Here is a 19,524-nt window from a genome sequence, read left to right as displayed (position 1 = left end):
GGATGAGCACATGATGGGAAAAAAATCCTCTGCTCCCAGCGCTGTAATGTTTTCTCTATTCAGTCTTCTGCCGTATTTTTGATAAGGTTTTAATAAACCTTTTAGATTTTTGAAAGTGAGTATCATTTCTCACAACCACAATGAACTTTTGGTGCTCAGTGGTGTCTGTAGCATCGTTTTAGAGTGCAGGGAACACTCTGACTGTGAGAATTTAGGTGTAGCAAGCATGAAAACAGCCTGGCTGAGCTGGAGGGGAGTCCAGGAGCCAGAAGGAAGCTGGCAATGAACTGCTGTGGTGTTTAGTCTCTAATCAATAAATACTTGTAATGGCAGGCAAACTCTCTATTAAAAAGCTTTGAGAGTGTCTGCTTTGTGTCTCCAGGCTGAAAACCACCGTGCCAGGGCAGCAGCCTCCCTGATTTGCTCCTTCCAAATGCTGCATTTGTTTGCTGCCCTGTTTCTGGCAGCAGTTCAGGGGGTGCCTCATTGTGATGGGCAGAGAAGGAGCTGAAGGGATGGAGTTCATGTCCCCCATGAGCTGGGAGAGGAGGGGTCTTCAACCAGCCCGAAGTGATCTGCATGGACAAGGAGATGAGGTAGATGTGAATGCAGCTTCTCACCTCAATGTTTTTATGTTTTATTAGGGAAGAACGTTGTAGGTGCTGAATGAAGGCTTGGCATGTTTGTGGATAAAGATAAAAACATCACAAGTTCCAGGCTAGGTTGGATGGGACTTGGTGAAACCTGGGATAGTAGGAGGGATGAGCTTTACCATCCCTTCCAACCCAAACCACGATTCCCTGATAACTGTAGGAGTTTTTGGCAAGGTGGATCAGTGTGTTTGGTCCTGGGAGGGGAAGAAGGTCAGTTTTGGCTGCTCTGGAAAAGGCATCCTTGGACCTCTCCTTCCCAAAGCTGAGAGCTGTGTGGGGTGACAGTAAACTTGGTCACTTAAGGATCCTCCTCTGAACAGCATCGGGCATTAGTTGGTGGAATAACATCAACTCTGACCCTAATTTTGGCTGCTTATCTGGTTCCCAGCAGGCTTCAGTGCTCAGAGACAAAATCATCTGAGGCTGGTGCTGTCTTGGGGGAAGCAAATTCTGCAAAGAGAGGAGTTGTTTCTCACTCTGAAATGAAAACATTTCCGAAATCAAACTGCTGCCCAGCTTATCAGGGTGTAAACACCTTCTCCTGTGGGAACAGGAGTTGCAGGCCAGTCTGAGCTGACTCTTGCTGCCTCTCTTCATATCAGTCTGCTGGAGTTTCTCACACACTGGAGGTCTGCAGAGGGTTTGAAATGCATTCTTTTTCTCATCTGTTTCCTTCATGGGGGAGGCAGCAAAGACCTTGGGCTACCAAGAATGTTTGGTTTCATTCAGAGCTGCTCTGTGGCGGGTGTTACACCACTGCTTTTATTGCCTTCCTCAGAAAACCCCTTGTTTTGGTGATTCTGGTGCTGAAAGCTCCAAAATCACAGCGAGTCTCCTTCCACAAACCCATCCTTGGGGATATTTCAAACTGGTTGAGCTCTTGGGGGTGTGGACCACCCCCAAAAAAGGAAGGACAGGATGTTGTGATAAAGGAATTGCACTCCTGATGTGTTTTATTCTGTCCTTGGCTGTAATCTCTTGCCACATCCTGGGACTTGAGGCTGGTGAAAGGGCAGGGCATGTGGGAGATCCCCAGAGAAAGAAATGACTCTCAAGTTACTCTCTGCTTTAATTCCAGTCATTTCTATCTATTTTCTCAGGATTTCCAGCCAGGAGCCAGCCTGTCTGTGAGAGAAGCATCTCAATGGATGAGAAGGTGCCAGCACAACTGTTGTAGGTGGCTCTTTGAAGTCTGCTCATTCTCTTCAGCCAGGACACCCCAAAATACAGCCTGGAAAAGAAGGACAGGGAGCAGGAGCTGTAATTGCAGCTGAATTCTGCAGAAACAGGAGCTGCAGCCTAGCAGGTGGTGGACAGCTCTGAACTGCAGCTCTCAAAGTGGCAAATAATGGTTGGGTTTGGTCATTTTGGAGTGTAAAAGTTGTTTCTGCTCACTGGGGTAAGAGGCAGCAACAGGATTAAAAGATGTTTCCTACAGTTCTGCAGCCTCAGGTGGAGAATGAGGAAAGGGGAGTATGGATGGGCTGTCTACAAAATAAATACAATATAAATATTATGGAGTCTTGCATTTCTTTGCATGTAGAGATCTTTCCTGTAGCAAGGAAATAATTTTATATTCTGGCACAGGACTGATAGTGAAACACTGAATTCAGAGATAAGAATCACTTGTTTTTCTTCCAGCTCTCCTCTATTAAAGCGGAGTAGAACTCATCAAAACCCCCCTTTGTTTTTTACATGACAACCTTTGGGGTTTTCTGGTTTGTGCAGGAAGAAAAATCTAGGAGATGATGACCAGACTGGTGTTTAACTGGCTTAATGTTGGAAAACTTCCCTGCTAGTGAGTCAAAATTACCTTGCACTGGTCCCTTCCTGTTCCTCTGCCTCATGGCAGTAAAACATGGCAAAAACTCATGGTCTACTTGGAATTTTTTCATAGAATGGTTTTCTTTGTAAACTTGCAGGTGATTTCAGGCTTCTTACTTTGAGTATCAAATGCTTCAAAGTTTCATTTTCTGCCTTGCAAAGACTGAAAAGGAAGCCACAAACCTCCAGATCCCTCTGGGACAGTTTTTCCTGTCCAGAAAGGGTTGCAGAAGGCAGATTTAATCTCTCAGCTGGACTAGATGATCACTGTAGGTCCCTTTTGGCTGGAAATACTCTACCTCAGGAATGGCTGGTTATTCTTTCTTCCCTCCCATGGAAAAGGGAAGTGTTTGGCTGGGGGAAAAAACCCCTCTGCTTTCAGACTCTTTCCTTTGTCACTGTTCAGAGGGAGTCACTAAATCCGTGCTGCCATCAATAGTCTGTGGCATTTAATGCAAAAAATATCATTATAAAAATACTGAGCTGCTTCCTAAAGGCACTGAGGGCTTCATTTATCCCCTTCTCCAGGTGGTGAGAATGCTGCTGATCCAAATTAATTTGAAGAACGTGTGCTGGGCTGTTAGCATTAAAAGAGCTGGGTTCTGGTTAACGTGGCAGTAGGGAGAGTAACTCAGCCCCACTGTTGGGTTGTGCTGCTGCACTGGTTTTTATTAGTTGTTGCTTTACTCATTTCAGAGTAAAAAACTCCTTTAAATTGCTGTTGGTTTGGAGGGATGGGCTCTCAAACCCGACGCTCTGGCTCTGTGGGGACTCTGTTCTCTTGGTGACCCCGTGGGGGACACGGTGAATTCTCCTTCTCCACAAGGACCTGTCGGGGCTGCTGCACTTCTCCTGCTCAGCCCTTCGCTGGTACCTGTGCCTGACACATCCCTTGAAATGCCTCTTCTGCCACATCCTCTCACCAAACATCCCATCCTGGTCCAGGCTGTTGTGTGGAAGCTGTAATGGCTTTATTGTGGTGCTCTATGCATCCCTGCCACTCATCCCCTCTGTCCCACTGCTGGGGGAGGGTGGCAGCTCAAGGAGAGAGAAGCAGGAGGTTCTTCCTGCAGCCCAACTTGAGTTCCATGAGCACAATGAACTCTGAATCCCCTTTAGCAGCGAGGAAAACCCCCTTGGGCTTTGAAGCTGCTTGTGGAACTTGAGGGGCTTTTATTTTTTTTTTTTTTTTCTTTTCTCTTTTTATGAGTTTGCTGCCAGCAATTGTATGTGCTCAGTGAGATGAAAGTCACCATGCCCAAGTGTGAAGAATGTTCACAACCACATCCCAGAATCTGATCCATTTTTGTGTTAAAAGTGGGAGTTTTAGCTTGTCCGGAAGCTGTTCCAGTTGCTCACGACTTCTCTGTGCTGCAAGTCCTCGTGAACCTGCTGCTGAGTCAGTTAAAATCTGCTTTTTTTTGCCTGGAAAATGATCTTCATTGGGCTTGTTTTTGTTTCTGCTGCTTCCTGTGTGTTTTTGCCTGGTGTGAAGCTGCACTGCTGCCTGGTGCCCTCCTCTTCCTCATCATGAAGGTTTCAGGTAAATATTTATGCCTGTGGATATGTGTGATTTAACTGGATTAATTAGTCAAGGGGCTCTGCATAGCTGGGATTTAAGGTTATTCCTCATTACATCTTGGGAAGCTGCTGATTGTCCCTGTTTTTTATCTGCTGCTTTCGTTGTGTAATTCTTTATTGCGCTCTTACATGACATCATCTGGAGCTGCTGCTCTGTGCTTGGGGCTTCAGGACATGTTCAGCTGAGTCTTGGGCAAGGAGCAGAATTTATTACTAAATCCATTAGAGTTCTGAAAATAAATAAACACCATGCTGAATTCCTTATCACCAGCACGTTGCCTCCAGCAGCAGTGAAAATATTCACATTGAGTCGCTGCTGACTGCCCGAGAGGGGCCGAGGTTGCCAGTGCCTCGAGTCACTGAGGGCTTTTTCCTTTAAATTGTGCTCTTACACACACACAAAAAAAGGTTGGCAAGTGTGTTCTCTACTGGAATCAACAATCTCTTAATGCTCTGAGGCTAAACTAAGGCTGAAGTCAGCTATTCAGCTGTGGCTCTGTGCAAATCTATTGTGTTTATCTCTGCCCAAGATGTAGTCATTAGGCAGCAGGACTCTTTGTGTAGCTGTAACATCATTTTAAGGGGAGGATTTTCCCAAGATTTTACCCACAAAGAAACCAGAGCAGTGGAAAACCATCTTCTGCTGAATGTCCCCTCTTCTTCAGAGGCTCCAGTAGCACAGCTGAGCCTCAGCAATCCCGCTGTGCTGGAGAGGAGGGACGGCTCTGATCTCTGCTCTGGGACTGGGACAGCACGCGGGGAATGGCTGGAGCTGGGTCAGGGCAGGTTTAGGTTGGAAATCAGGGAAACGTTCCTTATCCAGAGGGTGCTGGGCACTGCCCAGGCTCCCCAGGGAATGGGCACAGCCCCGAGGCTGCCAGAGCTCCAGGAGAGTTTGGACAGCGCTGCCAGGGACAGGGTGGGATTGTTGGGGTGTCTGTGCAGGGCCAGGAGCTGGACTGGATGATCCTGTGGGTCCTTTCCAACTCAGGATGTTCCACATTCTACCAGGGCTTGCTGTGTCCTGTAAGGATGTGTTGGGTCTCTGGCAGCAGGGAGAGGCAGCCTGGGCTCTCCTGCAGGGTCCAGGCATGTGTGTGACAGCCCCTGTGTGACACAGAGACCTGAATCCTGCTGTTACCCAGCCATGAAATGGGGATGTGCTCTGACGGGCTCCATGGAGAGATCTCTGATTGCTGCAGGAGGCAAAACTGACACCCAGGTACTGAAGGGCCAGAGTAGAGCTTTAGCTGCTGCTTGGGAGGTGGATTTCAATCCCACACTCCTTAGGAAATAACTTTTTCCTCTCTGCCAAAATTGACCACAATTTCTGGTCCAAATTTTGCCCTGGGATGGACTGGCTGTGCTCAGGAGCCTGAGGACAGACTGTGGCTGTAAGAGCAACCATGTCCATGTGCTGTTGCTCCTCTCTCCCCCAGCATCAGAAGGACCTGGAGCTGCTGGAGCCAGTCCAGAGGAGGCCACGGAGCTGCTCCAGGGCTGGAGCCCCTCTGCTCTGGGACCGGGCTGGGAGAGCTGGGGGTGCTCACCTGGAGAAAGGAAGGCTCCAGGGGGAGCTCAGAGCCCCTTGCAGGGCCTAAAGGGGCTCCAGGAGAGCTGGAGAGGGACTGGGGACAAGGAATGGAGGAACAGGACACAGGGAATGGCTCCCACTGCCAGAGGGCAGGGTTAGATGGGATATTGGAAAGGAATTGTTCCCTGGGAGGGTGGGCAGGCCCTGGCACAGGGTGCCCAGAGAAGTTGTGGCTGCCCCTGGATCCCTGGGAGTGCCCAACGCCAGACTGGACAGGGCTTGGAGCACCCTGGGCTAGTGGAAGGTGTCCCTGCCATGGATAGAGGTGGGACTGGATGGGCTTTAAGGTCCTTTCCAGCCCAAACCATTCCATGATCCACTCCCAGCTGCACTTCCCTCCTGTGGCTCCTTTCCAGGGAGGGGACAGTTGGGTGGGAGCTGCTCCCTTTTTGTCTCCTTAAACACCTCCTGGAGGTGGGAGGTCTTTACAAATGAATGTTTTAGGGCAGGAGAAGGGGCTGTGCTCAGGGCAAAGCCTGTGCAGTGGCCACAGTGGTGATGTCTGAGCTCTCAGTCCTGCTCTCATCTCCCCGTTCTAGCCGGGGCAGCACGAGCTGGCTGCAGGGTCTGGCCTAATAAGATCTGCATGTTGGCATGGCTTTGGCCAGGGAGTTTCTGCCTCCAGCTCTGGCACAGCCTGCTGGAGCCTGGCTGCCTTCCCCAGCTCCTGCCACTGCCAGGAGGAAATCACCATCTGGGTGCAATCTGCAGCTGAAGGAGCCTGACCTTCCCAGCAGCTCTTGGTTGAGCACCAGCTCTGGCCCTCACTGGGCTCCTTCCCTTGCTAGGGAAAAAGATTGTACAGGAGGGAGACAAAGGAATGAGTGTTTATGTATGTTTTCATCAAATATAACCGATTTTTTCTTTTCTTTTTTCTTCACCTTCTGGTTGGGAGCATAAGCAAGGAGCTGCAGAATATTGCCTTTTTCTTAAAGCTTCAGATTTCTGGGTCTGCTCCTTGTGCAGCTGCCTCCTAAACTCTCCTTAATCCCCCTTGTGCTGAAGGGACTGTTGTGCCTTTTCCTGGAGTTATTTTGGGAATTTCATGGTCTTCTCTCTCTTATTTGGACGAGTTTCTCAGGTGGGGGCAACCTCAAAATATTTGACTCTTAAAAGAGGACTTGATGTGCTCCCTTTCACCTGGGTGAGCTGATGCTCTTCAGTGTAGTATTTATTTGTGCCTTTGTGAGCTGAAAAGGCACCAAATAGGAGATGGCAGTTGCTAAACTCACCTCAGAGTCTCAAAACCAGCTCAAACTGCAGGTCACTGGCTCCCTTGGCCTCTAAACTTAATTTCCTTGATTCCTGAAAGCAAACCTGGTGCCTCCAAGCAGCCTGGGTCTCCTGAGAGCAGCCTGAGATGTGTGTCCTGAAATGGGATCCCCAGAGCTGCTCTTGTGGGATTCAGCTCCAGGGCTGAAGCCAGAGAGGGCTGAAGGGAACAGTGGTGGGATAAACACTTAAACCCCATCCCCAGTGACAAGGACTCCAAGGCAGGAATTACCTGGGAGTTCCCAGCAGGTCGCTGCTCCCTCTGCTGTGCTTTTTTGTTGCAGTGTCCTGCAGGTGATGGCACGAACAGGATGTGCAGCAGGGGCTGGGAAGAGGACTCAGGTTTCCCTTGAGCTGCAGTCAAAGCAGCAGGAGGTAGGGTGGGCTTCAAGGAGTTCATGGTGCAAACAAAATAAATCAACCCAGACTTCAGGTATGGTGGTACCTAAGTTTTTAATTCGGATCCCCTAAGCAACTTCTTTGCTTTTGTTTCAAGTCTTGGCTCTGTCACAGCTTGGGAATCCCAGTGCTGCTTCATGAGGATGGGATAAGGGTTTCTCTGCAATGCTTGGGTCCACCTAGTGTTACTTTCTGTGTCCAGGCTCTTGCAGCCTCCAATGTGAGGCCACCAGAAAGGAGAAGGGGAAAAAAAAAAAAAAAAAAAATCAGAGTCTTGGAAAAGCATCCTGCTAAAAAGCAAATACACCTGGCATCTGTCCCTGGCTTGGAGGGAACCCAAGTATCTTCTGCTGGGATACTTGACTGATCCTGCTGGACCAGGCAAGCAGGTCCTGTATGATCTGGTTGTGAAGCAAAAATCCACTTCCCGCTGGTTTCCAGCCACAAACCAGCCTGGCTACAAAGAGCTGCTTAATGCCAACCAGTCAGTCAGTAAGAGAGGAAAATGAACTTCTGCCTGGGAGGGAGGTTGGCTTTGTGCATAAAGTTAAGAACCTGCTGGAGGGGAATGTTGGGATGAGGCTCCTCAGCAGCTGATGGGCTCGGGGAAGGGTGTAACTGCTGCTCCTTGGATCCAGCTGCCCCTGGGTGACTGTGCTTGGCTGTGACAGTGGAGAATGTCTGCAAAGATCAGGTCTGGAGACGCTGGGATAGACCGGAGAGCGCCAGACACTGAAGTATCTGATGTCCCCTCTGGTGCCTGGCATCCTGTCAGATAAGCTGATATCCTCCAGAAAATGTTACTGGTGGGGGGCTAAGATTTCTAGCATGGGACAGGCACTGCTGTAATGATAATTTATCATTATGGGGATATATGGTTTGATGTATTAAAAGGGAGTTAATACAGGGCCAAGTTTTCTACCATGAGCTGTGAGCCCATAGGATGGAAGGGATCTCAAAACTCCTGGAAGAGACTTCCTGGCCCTGAGAAGTTGTCCCTGCATGCTGTCATGTATTCCATAGTCCTTCCTGGTTATCCTCTTCCAGGAGGAGCTGGCAAGGTGACACTGGGCTCCCACTCACCTGCTGCAGCTGCCACGTGCTCAGCGTGGGCACGGAGTTAAATGTTGTATTCCACATGTCCACTTTAAGCCACTCAAACAAGGATTCACTCCCTCAATAAATGCATCTTCCAAGCCAATGTAACTGGATTAAAACCAAATCCCCCCACTTTGCTTTCTCTTTTTGGTGACGTCCTTGTTTTAGCTGGGATAGAATTGATTTTTTTCCTTCCTTGGGAACTGGTAAAGTGTTGTGTTTTGGATTTAGTATGAGAATAATGTTGGAGTAAAAGCTTTAACCTTCAACTTTTGACAGGGAGTTTCCCACCTCAGTTCAAATGACGTCAAATGCTTTCCTGGGTGATTTGGGATTTTTTTCTCCTGGATGTGGTTTGTTGATTTAGAGGATAGTGAAGGTTCACTCAGGATATGCTGCCTCTACACCAAGATCTGTAGCAATCAAAAGCCAAGATGTCAATAAGATTTCTTTAAAACTTCTTAACCCCTCATTTCCAAATATCCAAATTTTGCAGCTGCCCCTGGATCCCTGGAAATGTCCAAGGCCAGGTTGGATGGGGCTTGGAACAACCTGGGCTAGAGGAAGGTGTCCCTGTCCCTGCCCATGTGAGGTGGAGTGGGACTGGATGGTCTTTAAGTACCCTTCCAACCCAAACCATTCCAGGATTCCCAAATTGCTGTAGCTGGATCAGCTGAGACCCTTCTGGAGGAAAGAAAAATTAGGAAACAGAGAAACAAAACAGTCCTAGTCCAATCTTTATGGTATGAGAACTTAAATGTGCCTGTTTTTTCCTACAGCAAAAGCTGCAGGTTGCTTTTTTCTGCACCTGCTTTTCAAACTTTTTTTGTTGCTGCTTGGTTTGGTAAAAAAACGCCAAGCTCCCTCGCTGTGCTGTACCCCAGGGATTTATTTTGACCCCCAGCTGGTTGGTTTTGACCCAAAAGTGCCTGTGCCAGCTTATTTCAGAGGAGTTTTGAAGTGGCAGAGAAAACCAGTCTGGATGATGGCACCCCATGGTGTCCATGAGCACACCTGATGGCAGAAGCAGGCTTTGTCAGTGCTGTGCTTTTTCCCCTGCTCTGAAGTTATGAACATCATCTCCCCTGCTCATGCTTCCAGCAGCCTGCATCCCAGGAAAAAGTGAATACAGATTTTAATTTTTCATTGAAGGGAAGAGCCTCAATCCCAGGCCTGTTGAGCTGGAACAAGGAGGGGTGGTTTTAACCTGGAGGACACATGTCCATTTAGATATGAATTAGTATTAGGAAGGATTTTTTCAGTAAGAAAGAGGGTGGGCAGGCCCTGGCACAGGGTGCCCAGAGCAGCCGTGGCTGGCCCTGGATCCCTGGCAGTGCCCAAGGCCAGGTTGGACATTGGGGCTTGGAGCCACCCGGGATGGTGGAAGGTGTCCCTGCCATGGCAGGGGCTGGAACTGGATGCTCCTCGAGGTCCCTTCCAACGCAATACATTCTATAGAAATGCCCACTCCCCTACAGGCTCCCCGAGGGGGGTTCTGCGGGGAAGGAGCTGACTTTGCGGTGTCGCTGTCCCCGCCGGGGCTGCGGGCGGGCTTTAGGACCCGGCGGGGTGCGACACCGCCTGTCCCTTCCCCTTCCAGCCGCGCTCCTCACTCGGGACTTTCTCCAGCTTTGCTTTTTTTTTTTTTTATTATTACTATTTTATTTAATTATTTTTTTAATTGGCGCGTGTGCGCGGGGGAGGGGAGGGGGGGTGAAAACCCACTTGTATCTCTCTCTCTCTCTCTTTTTTTTTTTTTTTTTTTTTTTTTTAAGTTATTTATTTATTTTCGGCGGGGGAAAATAAATAAAGAACTCTTCCCCCCCCCCCCACCACCACCACCACCACCACTCCCCTGTCGGCGGCAGGCGCGGCGATGGTGCGGACGGGATGAGCGGCGCGGCCATGGCAGCCCGGCGGCTCTTCCACCTCCAGCCCTGCGGTGAGCGACAGCGCTCTGGCGGGGGGCTCGGGGCGACCGGGGTGTCCCCGTGCCCGCCTCCCCGCTCGCCACCCCGGCTTTGGCTTGTGGCAGCAGCGCAGGGGTCGCGGCGCGATGCGGTGGGCTTGGAGGGGGATGTGTCCTGCTTTTCCCTCTTGGGACCGGGGGGAGGAAAATCTCACCTTTGCATCGCTGCTGGAAGGTTTGGTTGGGTTTTATTTTTTTTTTTTTAATTTATTATGTTTTTTTTTTCCTGTTGGTGACACCCCCAAAGTTGAGCGGCTTGGGCAGAGCGGGATGTTCCAGCCCCGGGGATGCGGTGGGACAGGAGGACCGGGGGAAAAGGAGCGATGGAAGTTTGGGGTCTGGCTCTTCTGGGGGCGTTTTGTGCCCCAATTTTACTTCTACTTGTTTGCACCCAGCACGGGGCGGAGGGCACGGTGTGGTGCTCGGCTCTGCTGAGCGGATGAGCTTGCCTGACTTCGTGTTGGTGTAAAAACCGCAATAAAAAGGACGGGGCGGGGGGGGGAAGCAGAAAAAGTGAAACTTTACCGTGAAGAGCAGGGGCAGCTGTGCGTGCGGGGAAAGACCCCCAGCAAGGAGTTTATTTGAAACGCGGGGAGGGGCAGGAGGGGTTTACATGCACTCGGGAACTCGCTTTCTGGCTTGGGGTGAACTTCCGAAGTTGTTTTGTGCGGTGTCTCCCCGCTGCCTTGCAGAGGAAGCGCTTCCTTCGCCGGCATGGCCGCGGCAGCGCTGGGTGACACTGGCTGAAGTGACAGGGACCGGGGCTGCTGCAGGGACTTCTGTGTTGGACCAGAAGTGACTGTAGGTGGCACAGCAGCTTTGTCACCCGTGCTGTCCCCGGACCTCTCGTGAGGATCGGTGCTCGGGGTGGGTTTGTGCCTCCGGAGCTTTCCCCGCTCCGGTTGAATGGACAAGTTTTCATTTAGAGCTGATGTTCTGCCTTAGAGCTCGGCTCTGCTGCTTTTGCATGTCCGTGTTGTCATTCTCGAGACCCGGCGGTGCCGCGGGCTGTCCTGCAGGAATAGAAAAATCATGGAAGGTTTGGGTTGGAAAGACCTTAAAGTCCATGTCACCCCACCCCTGGGACACCTTCCACTGTCCCAGATTGCTCCAAGCCCTGTCCAGCCTGGCCTTGGACACTTCCAGGGATCCAGGAGCAGCCACAGCTTCTCTGTGCAGATTTGCACGTGGAGAATCCAAGGGAAATTTTCTCCTTTCCCCCGAGTTGTTTCAGTGCTTGCAGGGTTTCTCCTGGATTGTCTCTAGGTGTGAGCACAGCCTTGTTCACCTCTGCCAAATTCCTGCCCCTCAAGTGCTGGAGCATGGAATAAACCGCTTGACCCAGGATTGAGTAAATCCAGCTGTGCTTCACCTGGGTTACTCTTGTTGGGTTTGTGGCTGCTTTTTTGGGGTTTTTTGGGAGGCTGGAACAGCGAGGCAACACTTTGAGTCCTGTCTGCACAGCAACCTCAGTCATTGCTACCCCCCCGCGAGCCGCGCGTCGCCGCTTCCCGGCTATAATCGGGATTTGTTGGCTAATCCATCTCAGCCAGAGCCCTCCAGTTTTGAAATATCTGTGGCTTTTGTACAGTTGGTGCTCCGTAAGAATGATGGACCGCAGAGGAAGTTCCCCTCCGGCTCTCCTGTTGTTCCTTGGCAATTTGAATGCTTCAGCTTGTTTAAATAAATGCAGATAAAAAGAAGGGTTGGGGTTTTAACTGGAGCCCTCGCTTGACCCACCCGGTGGCATAAGATATCTGTGTGTAAGCTCAGAGTGGCTTGACTTCTAGTAAAGCTGTAGTAAATCATTTGAGGCTGTAAACATTTATTAAAACAAGCTTTATTTTTGTGTTGAGTCAGTGTGAAAACAAAGTTGTCTTGGGTTTCAAAGGGAAAGGATCCGCAAGGGAAGCTTTCTGCGCTGGCTTAAAGGAAAGTGTCAGTGAGAAGTTGGGTATTTCAGCAGAAGGGAGCTGAGGTAAGAGTCAGGGTCAGATTTTAGCTTCAGAGTTGGAATTTAATCCAGAATTATCAGACTTAGCCTGGTGCTGTTCAATTTGTTTGGTTTGATCTTTCTTGCAGGAGGCATCTGAGGTAAGAGTTAGGCTCAAGGTCAAGTTTTAGTTGCAAAGTTGGATTTTAGTCCGGAATTACCCAGCTTCACCTGGTGCTGGTTTATTTGCCTGTATCAGACTAAAACCTTCAATTTTGTCCTGGCAGAACTGCACTGATGCTCTGCATGGGTACTTGATGCTTAAGGACGGGTGTTAAATCACATTAACTGGGGAAAGCTGCTTTTTTGGGTTTTTTTTTTAGTAATTCTAATACTGTGCTGTGATTTGGGTGTCTCTGGGAAGCCACAGGGTTCCCAGAACCTTTCTGTTGCAGTCGGCTGGGTGGCACTTGAGTTTCCTCCTCCTAACGCAAACCCACTTCTGGAGAAGTCCTGGTTCCTTGTGTAGGATTGCCCTGGGAGTAAACAAAGCTCGGGACACTTTTAACAACTCATCATCATCATGTGGAGCTGTTATCTACCCTCTAAATATGCAAAGTTCATCCTTACTTGAGTCTGAGCGGTGTTGTGCGATTGTGCAGTTTGCAGAGCAGCTCCTTCAGCTGTTTGCGCTGCGACCTGGCGATGCTGAAAATCTCGTTTTTTTGGGTTTTTTTCCTCTTTTTTACTGGAAGTACAACTTCCTAACTCTGCTCTGGGCTGAGCTGTCCACATAGGCTCTCTGCAGAGCATGGTGACACGCTGGCACAGCACTGAGGGCTCCTGCATCTGTCAGTGCTGGCTGTGCCATCAAAGGGCTTTGCTGTCACTCGTAGCTCCACGGGTTCTTCTACTCCCTCTTTCTAAATTCATCCCTGGCTCTGACTCCCAATTAAAACCAGCAGGACTGAGGGCTTCACTCTTGCCTCTGCTGCTGAAGGAAGTTCTGTGAGCTCTGATGAGCTTGGGTAGGGAATCTGATGAGATTTGGGTAGGGAACAGAGCAAGAGTAGCGTCAATCCTCAGAGATTTGCTGAGAAGGTACAAGAACATGGGGAGAAAACCATGAAAACCAAGGCATTGGAGTGGGTTACACTTTATACTGGTGTTGGGTGATGACTTTTCCTCCCCACTTGTCCTTTGGGGTTGCCCAGGTTTGAAGGAGCCGATGGAGGTGGCAGGAGAAAGGCTGGTGGGGCTGTGGCAGCTGTGCCGTGGTGGGATGGGTGCCAGCAGTGCTGAATGGGGGCTGTGGTGGGGAAAACTAAGATTTGAAGCTGGTGGAGCGAAGATCTCAGCTGGTCAACGCTGAGAACTGGGCAACCTTTGTCTCAAGGCGTTCAGCTGGGAGAGCAGCGGAGGTGGAGTTGTTGCTGGGTGTTACCTGCTGAGAGGGGCTCAGGAGTGGAAATTAGGAGGGGCTCAGGAGTGTTACCTGCTGAGAGGGGCTCAGGAGTGGAAATTAGGAGGACAGGGCAGCTTGGCAGGAGGATGAGGTGACCTTCCTCCCCTCCTGCTGCTGGGGCAGGTGCTGGCACCCTGCAGTGCCCACCTGGGCTCACCCCCTGAGACAAGCCACCCCACAGGACACGGTGTGAGGCACCAGGTTTATTCTCCTTTTCCTCTCGCCCGCTGCCATCTCCTTTTCCAGGAGTTAAACGCCTCTTCCCCCTGCTCCGAGCCTAATTGCGTCCCCAGGGTTTAACACGCGTGTGTTTGTTTTATTCAACGTGTTGGCTGTTCCCACCGGAACAGGCTGATTTTTCTTTTTTTTTAGGGATTGGGCTTTTTTTTTTTTTTTTTTTTTTTTTTTTTTTGCTTATTGTGCACAACAAGCTCCTGCACAAGATATTCGTTGTGGGAGGAGGTGGTAGTGGTGGGGGGGGAGGAACTGTAGTAATGCCAATACTTCTTGAATATTATAAACCTGGCTTATCAGCCCGACGCAGAGCTGGAATTTGTCTCTTCCTGTGCTGCATCTCTGCTTTCTGAGAGGGGCGTTTAAATACAGGCTGGAGACGCTGCCTTGCCAGTGTGCTCTGCTGGGCTCTGACAGCAGCAGCGGGGCTGCTCCGGCGCCTTTGGGGTTTCTTTTATTTTTTTTTTTTTTTTTTTTTTTTTTTTTTTTCCCCCACTAAATCCTTTGGGGAAAAAGGAACTTCTCTGGGAGAAGGCTCTGAGACTGCATGTCCCAACAGTACGCGCTGCAGGAGGCGAAGGGAGACGCGGTTTGCTTCGTACCTGGCTCTCCTCTCTTCTCTGTCCTGATGGAGCCGGCGTCCTTCTGCTACCCCCGGCTCACCTTCCTGCGCTCGCCCTACGGCCAGTTCGGGGCCAGCGCCGGCTCTTCCCAGGATTTGGCCCCGTGGCCGCAGCGTTTGGTGCCACAGAGGTGGAGCAGGCCGGTGGACGGTGCGTGACCAGGGATTGGAAGGGTTGGGACGGGGCAGCAGAGCAGCCCAGTGGGGTTTGAGGAGGTTTTGGAGATGGGAGGCAGCGCAGGTGGGACTTGGAGGATGGGTTGGCGTGGTTGTGGTGATGCTCTCCTGGTCCCACAGCTTGGCCGCTGGCATCTCCACCAAGGAGCAGCTCTGGTCCCTGCTACACCCGGGGAGAGCTGATAAACAACCTCAGTGTGGAAAAAATTAAAAATAGAAACTGATCTGAGCCAGTCCTTTGTTTCCTGAGCTCGTTCACTTTCTGAAATGGATCCGGCACCGCGTGAAACCTGAAATACCTGCTGGAGGCTCAGCGGGCTCAGTTCACCTTGAGGGTTGTGATGCTGTCAGGTATCCTCTAAACTGTTAGTGAAGGTATCAGGTGTGGGGATAGAGGAAGGTTTGAAGATGTTCTATGCAGGTTTGTCTCACTGTGTGGAGTTACCTTAAAAATTCCAGCTTGGTTCAAATCTTGCTTTAGCGTAATATGGGGAACTTGGTGAATCCTGCTGGTTTAAGTGAGCCCTGTAAGTGCTGATCCTAAGGATGGGAGCCTCAACTTCTTATAAATCTTTTTTTGGGGGAAGATGTCTGGCTCGGTGAGGTATTGCCCTGATTACTTTTTAAAGGTGGAGCAAGGAGTGGGACTGGAGACTTCCAGGGGTCTCTTCCACCCTCAAACACCTTCTGAACCACGCTCTACCTCCTTAGCATCTTATTGCCAGTCTGTGATGTGCCTTACCTGGAAAAGCTCGTCAGGTGGCATGGCAAGGAAAATAAAAAAAATGGAGGAGACTGGCTGAGCAGTCTCGGCAGAGAAAACGCGTGGGAGGTGTTTAAAAACACGCTTTGCCTGTGGTTCTGTGCGGCGGAAACGAGCCGGTGGCAGGGCCTGGGGATGGGGGCTTGTGGATGCCCCTTCCCCAGCCAGGTGCTGCCTCCCCTTGCCCTGCTCTGGGAAGTGTTTGCTGCCTCCTGGTAAATATCATCACTGGGAATTTTTATTTTTTTGCTGAAGTCACGGCGATTGTCAGAGTTACTGTAGTAGGGGAGTGACCCAGCCTTGCCAGCATTTGGATTATTTGCTGTTTATTTCTGTCTTATTCTTTTAGGGCTCTGCATTTTCTAAGGCTGAGTTGATGTTGCTTTGGGGAGGTTTTTTGTTGTTGTTGTTTTTTGTTGTTGTTTGTTTGTTTGGCCAGCTTAGACCATTCCTCTGGGGTTTAAGTCTCCGGGGGAGACTTGGCTTATTGTGCTGAAAATGTGGAATTGTAAGGAAAGCGAAGCAGTGTAGAATAGGCTGGAGCAGGAGGAGAGGATGTGGCATCTTCCCTCCAAAGCTTTTTGGGCACCTCATGGTCCACCTGGGCACACAGGCTGGGATTTAAGTCCCCTCGGATGAGGTGAGGTCTTTCAGCTCTAAATTCTGCAACTTGCTGCTGGAGCACAGACTTGCTGCCCTGTTTCTCATTCCACTGCATGCATGCATTAACCCTTGCACTGCTTCTGCCGTGCAGCTGAGCTGGATGAAACACCAGAGCCCGGCAGGCACGGCAGCTGTATCTTTAAGGAATTTGCTCTATCTCCCTCTCAGCAGCAGGTTTTTTTTTTTTTCCTCTCTCCTCCTTTTTTTCATCCTCTGGCTTTCCCTGTACTTCTCTCTGTAAGGTACAGCATCTTCTCACTTCAGCTGAGCCTGGCTGGCACGGAGCTTTTTTTCTTTTTTAAGGAGGCACAGGAGCTTTCTCCATCCTGCATCCAGCAAAACTCTCCGGCTCCGGAGCGCTGGGTCGCTTTAACTACTCTATTTTTGCTCTTGGAAGCAAACAGCTCCGAGAGGTGGTGGGATCCGGGTGGCTGGAGGAGGAGACAGCCCAAATCCTTGGCTGGGGCAGTGGTGGCATGTGCAGAGGTGCTGCCCAGGTGTGGGGTTGGCAGAGCTGGGCTGGAGGTGTCCATCTGGGAGCTAATGGGTCGCGCTCTCACTCCACCCATCCGCCGCTCGCCAATTGGAAGTGAGGGACAAAGATGCTCTGGATGGATTAATATTGGAGCCAGTGAAAAAGCAGGAGCCGGCGCTGCCTCGGCCACCTGAGCGAGTGGCCTTTGGGGACAAGTGCTGGTGGCTCTGGGGGAGCGGCCCTGAGCGGAGCAGGGGCATCTCTCTCGTGAAGAAGTAGTGCAGGTAAGTTGTGGTCTTAAAACCCTCCCCCCAAACTGAAGTGCTGCTGTTGCTGGGTGATGCATTTGGTCAGGAAATCTAAAAAAGCAGCTCTGCCAGCTCCTGAATTATTTAATTCACTAAAGTAAGGCAGTGCTTGATGTATTTTCTATGGGCTGTGCTCTGGTTAGTGATGATATCTATTGCCTGTGCTGGGAGTCTCTGTGTTTAAGGATGGAGAATGCCTTTTGAATTCCATTTAAATTAACCAGAGCGCTGGCTGTCGGGGTTTGAATTTAGTTTCAAGGTATGCATGGGGAGATGAGCACTGAAGAGCTTCTCTGTTCTGGTTTTTCTCTTAATTAATGGCAAAACATCCTCCCAGCCTGTCAGTGAGCTTTACATAGAGCTGTTTCAACTTGGGGGAAGTGCAGTGCTGAGTGGAGACAAAATCATGTATGTAGTGTGTCTAAAATGCTCCCAAACATCATCCCTGGTGCTGTAGCCTTGGAAGCCTTGTAGCTGAACCATAAACAACATCCTAATGAATAACATCATCTCACAGCTTGTCAGTCTGCAATTATTTCATCACTGGACTGGGGCATTTTCATTTCGGATTGATGATGGACTCGAAAATGGGATCTGGTGCTGCTGCCTCTCCCCCCACCTGTGCTGTTGTTGTTGTTGTTGTTGTTGTCACTGATGTTGTTTTATGGCTCCTAAACATGGGAAACTGCCTGGGGTGATTTGTGTTATCCTGCTGAACCTGGTGGGAATTGCAGACCCTGTTTCTGGGGGGATGGATGAGGCTGCAGAGTGCAGCTCTGTGGCCATTTGGGGGTCCTTTGGGCTGTTCTTGCTTTTTGTGGCAGAGGGAGGTTTTTCATTCTGAGTCTTGATGAGGAACACAACTGAAAATGTGTTTGGTGATCAGGTGGCTGGGTTCAGTGCTCTGTTTCCAGTACAGACCTTCGCTTTGGCCTAACTTCTCGTTTTCTGTGGGTCAGATCTGTTCCATCAGTGCCTTTTTGGGGGTGGTGGTGGGAAGGGGTGCAGGAGCAACTTTGCTCTAAAAGCTTGGCTCAACCACTCTTGCCTTTCAGCAGCTGTTTTCATTTCTGGTGGCAATAAGATAGCAGGGGGAAAAAACTTTCTAGAAATTCACTTTGTTCCAAAACCTGACCCTGGTACCCTGGAGGAGGGAGGGATGCTCCAGAGGTGGTGCTGCAGCATCTCTTCTACTTAACCCCCAAGAAAGGCTTATGCCCACCAGTTTACTTCTCCCTGCTGCTTAATTTTTTCAGTATTTACACATTTAAACCCCTACAGGGAGCAGCTCCCACCCTCTGAATAGCCCCAGGTCAGTGAAATGTTGTCAGGCTGTCTCTTAACCATTTCTGCATGGTTTACACATGGTTTACACAGTGCCACCGCAGATAAGTGGCAGGCGGTGGCCTCTGGAAGACCTGCCTGTACAAAGAAGGCATTTCAGCAGAGAAAAATATCTCAGGCATCTTTTAAAATCCATTTTCAACCCTAACCAAGGTTTGGGGCTGTTGCAGTATCTCTTTTTCTTTTGGATTAAGAGTGATGAGGCTTCTGATAGGGCCCTGCAAGGGAAAGAGCTGCCTGAGAAGCTGTCAGTAAGAGTTAATGCTTTCTAAATTATTTAAATGTTTCAGGAAAAGTCTACTGAAGAGCCTCAACTGGCCTGATCTTGGGCCTTTGCCAACTTGTGGGATCTCTGGAGGTGTTTGCTGTCTCTCCTCTCCATGTAGCGCTTAAGCAAGAAATCCTTGCAAGACTTAAATCACCTTTTAGAGGGTCCAGCAAAACAAAACCTCCCCTCAACGAAACAAAACCTCCCAAAACCTGTAAAAAATATATAAAAAGGGAGAGAATAGCCAAAACAGTCCAACAGCCACATCCCAAGGTGTTGTTGGTGCCTTGCTGCTGAAATTGTCCTGCTCACCTGTGAAATGCTGGCCAAGAAATCCAGTGGATGAGGAGTGGATATCCTGCATGATTCTGGATGTGCAGGGTGGCTTCCTCTTGCAGCTCACCTCTGGGAGGCAGCCTCGGATATTAATTGTTTGGGTGGGCTAAATTGTGATGAGTCAACCTGGAGAACGTGGTGCTCCTGCTAAATCCAAACCTTTTTTTTTTTTTTTTTTTTTTTTTTTTGGGTGGGGGGGAGGTCTTTGGGAGCTGTCACTGCTGCGCCCAGTGACTCTTTATTAGCTGGTTCTATTGCAGTGGGTGAGCTGGAGGAAGCTGAGGAGGGGAATTGTTCAGTGCAGTGAGGAAAAGGCTTTGAAAACAGCCACGTCTGATCCCTGAGCCTGTGTGTGGGTGGGTGTTTGCCTGGCAGGGAGCAGGCAGGAGGATGCTTCCTGCTTTATCCCTTCAATATGATGCTTTATTTTCCCAGCCAGCCACTGTGAAAATTAGTTCTGGGGTTTCATTTACCACGATTGCCCTGTGGCATAACTTAAAACCTCCCCACACCATTTCCATCTTCAGAAGAATATCCAGCTCCTTG

The 19,524-nt window shown here is 49.9% G+C and overlaps 2 protein-coding genes across 9 annotated transcripts in view; both read left to right on the top strand.

Annotated features, from left to right (window-relative positions):
• The window catches only part of SLC4A11 (solute carrier family 4 member 11), a 136,549-nt gene that overhangs the window by 30,618 nt on the left and 86,407 nt on the right, over nt 1–19,524 (top strand). The window contains exon 1 of one of the 8 annotated variants that reach the window (XM_068189041.1): nt 10,292–10,363. The exons of 2 other annotated variants lie outside the window; for them this stretch is intronic. In XM_068189041.1, the coding sequence (XP_068045142.1) occupies nt 10,312–10,363 (52 nt within the window). In that variant the 5' untranslated portion in view covers nt 10,292–10,311. Of the gene's footprint in view, nt 1–10,291; nt 10,364–14,284; nt 14,796–15,147; nt 15,173–15,214; nt 15,243–15,653; nt 15,800–19,524 lie in introns of those variants that run through there. 5 more of the 8 variants (XM_068189038.1, XM_068189039.1, XM_068189044.1 and 2 more) reach the window with 5 other exon arrangements.
• DDRGK1 (DDRGK domain containing 1) overlaps nt 16,899–19,524 on the top strand; it is a 224,203-nt gene continuing 221,577 nt past the window's right edge. The window contains exon 1 of the mRNA XM_068189065.1: nt 16,899–16,903. The gene's annotated coding sequence lies outside the window, so the exon portion shown is untranslated. The remainder of the gene's footprint in view (nt 16,904–19,524) is intronic.

The sequence above is a fragment of the Anomalospiza imberbis genome, chromosome 4 (genome assembly GCF_031753505.1).
Source record: "Anomalospiza imberbis isolate Cuckoo-Finch-1a 21T00152 chromosome 4, ASM3175350v1, whole genome shotgun sequence".
NCBI classification, from domain to species: domain Eukaryota; kingdom Metazoa; phylum Chordata; class Aves; order Passeriformes; family Viduidae; genus Anomalospiza; species Anomalospiza imberbis.
This window is presented reverse-complemented; position numbering and strand designations above follow the sequence as displayed.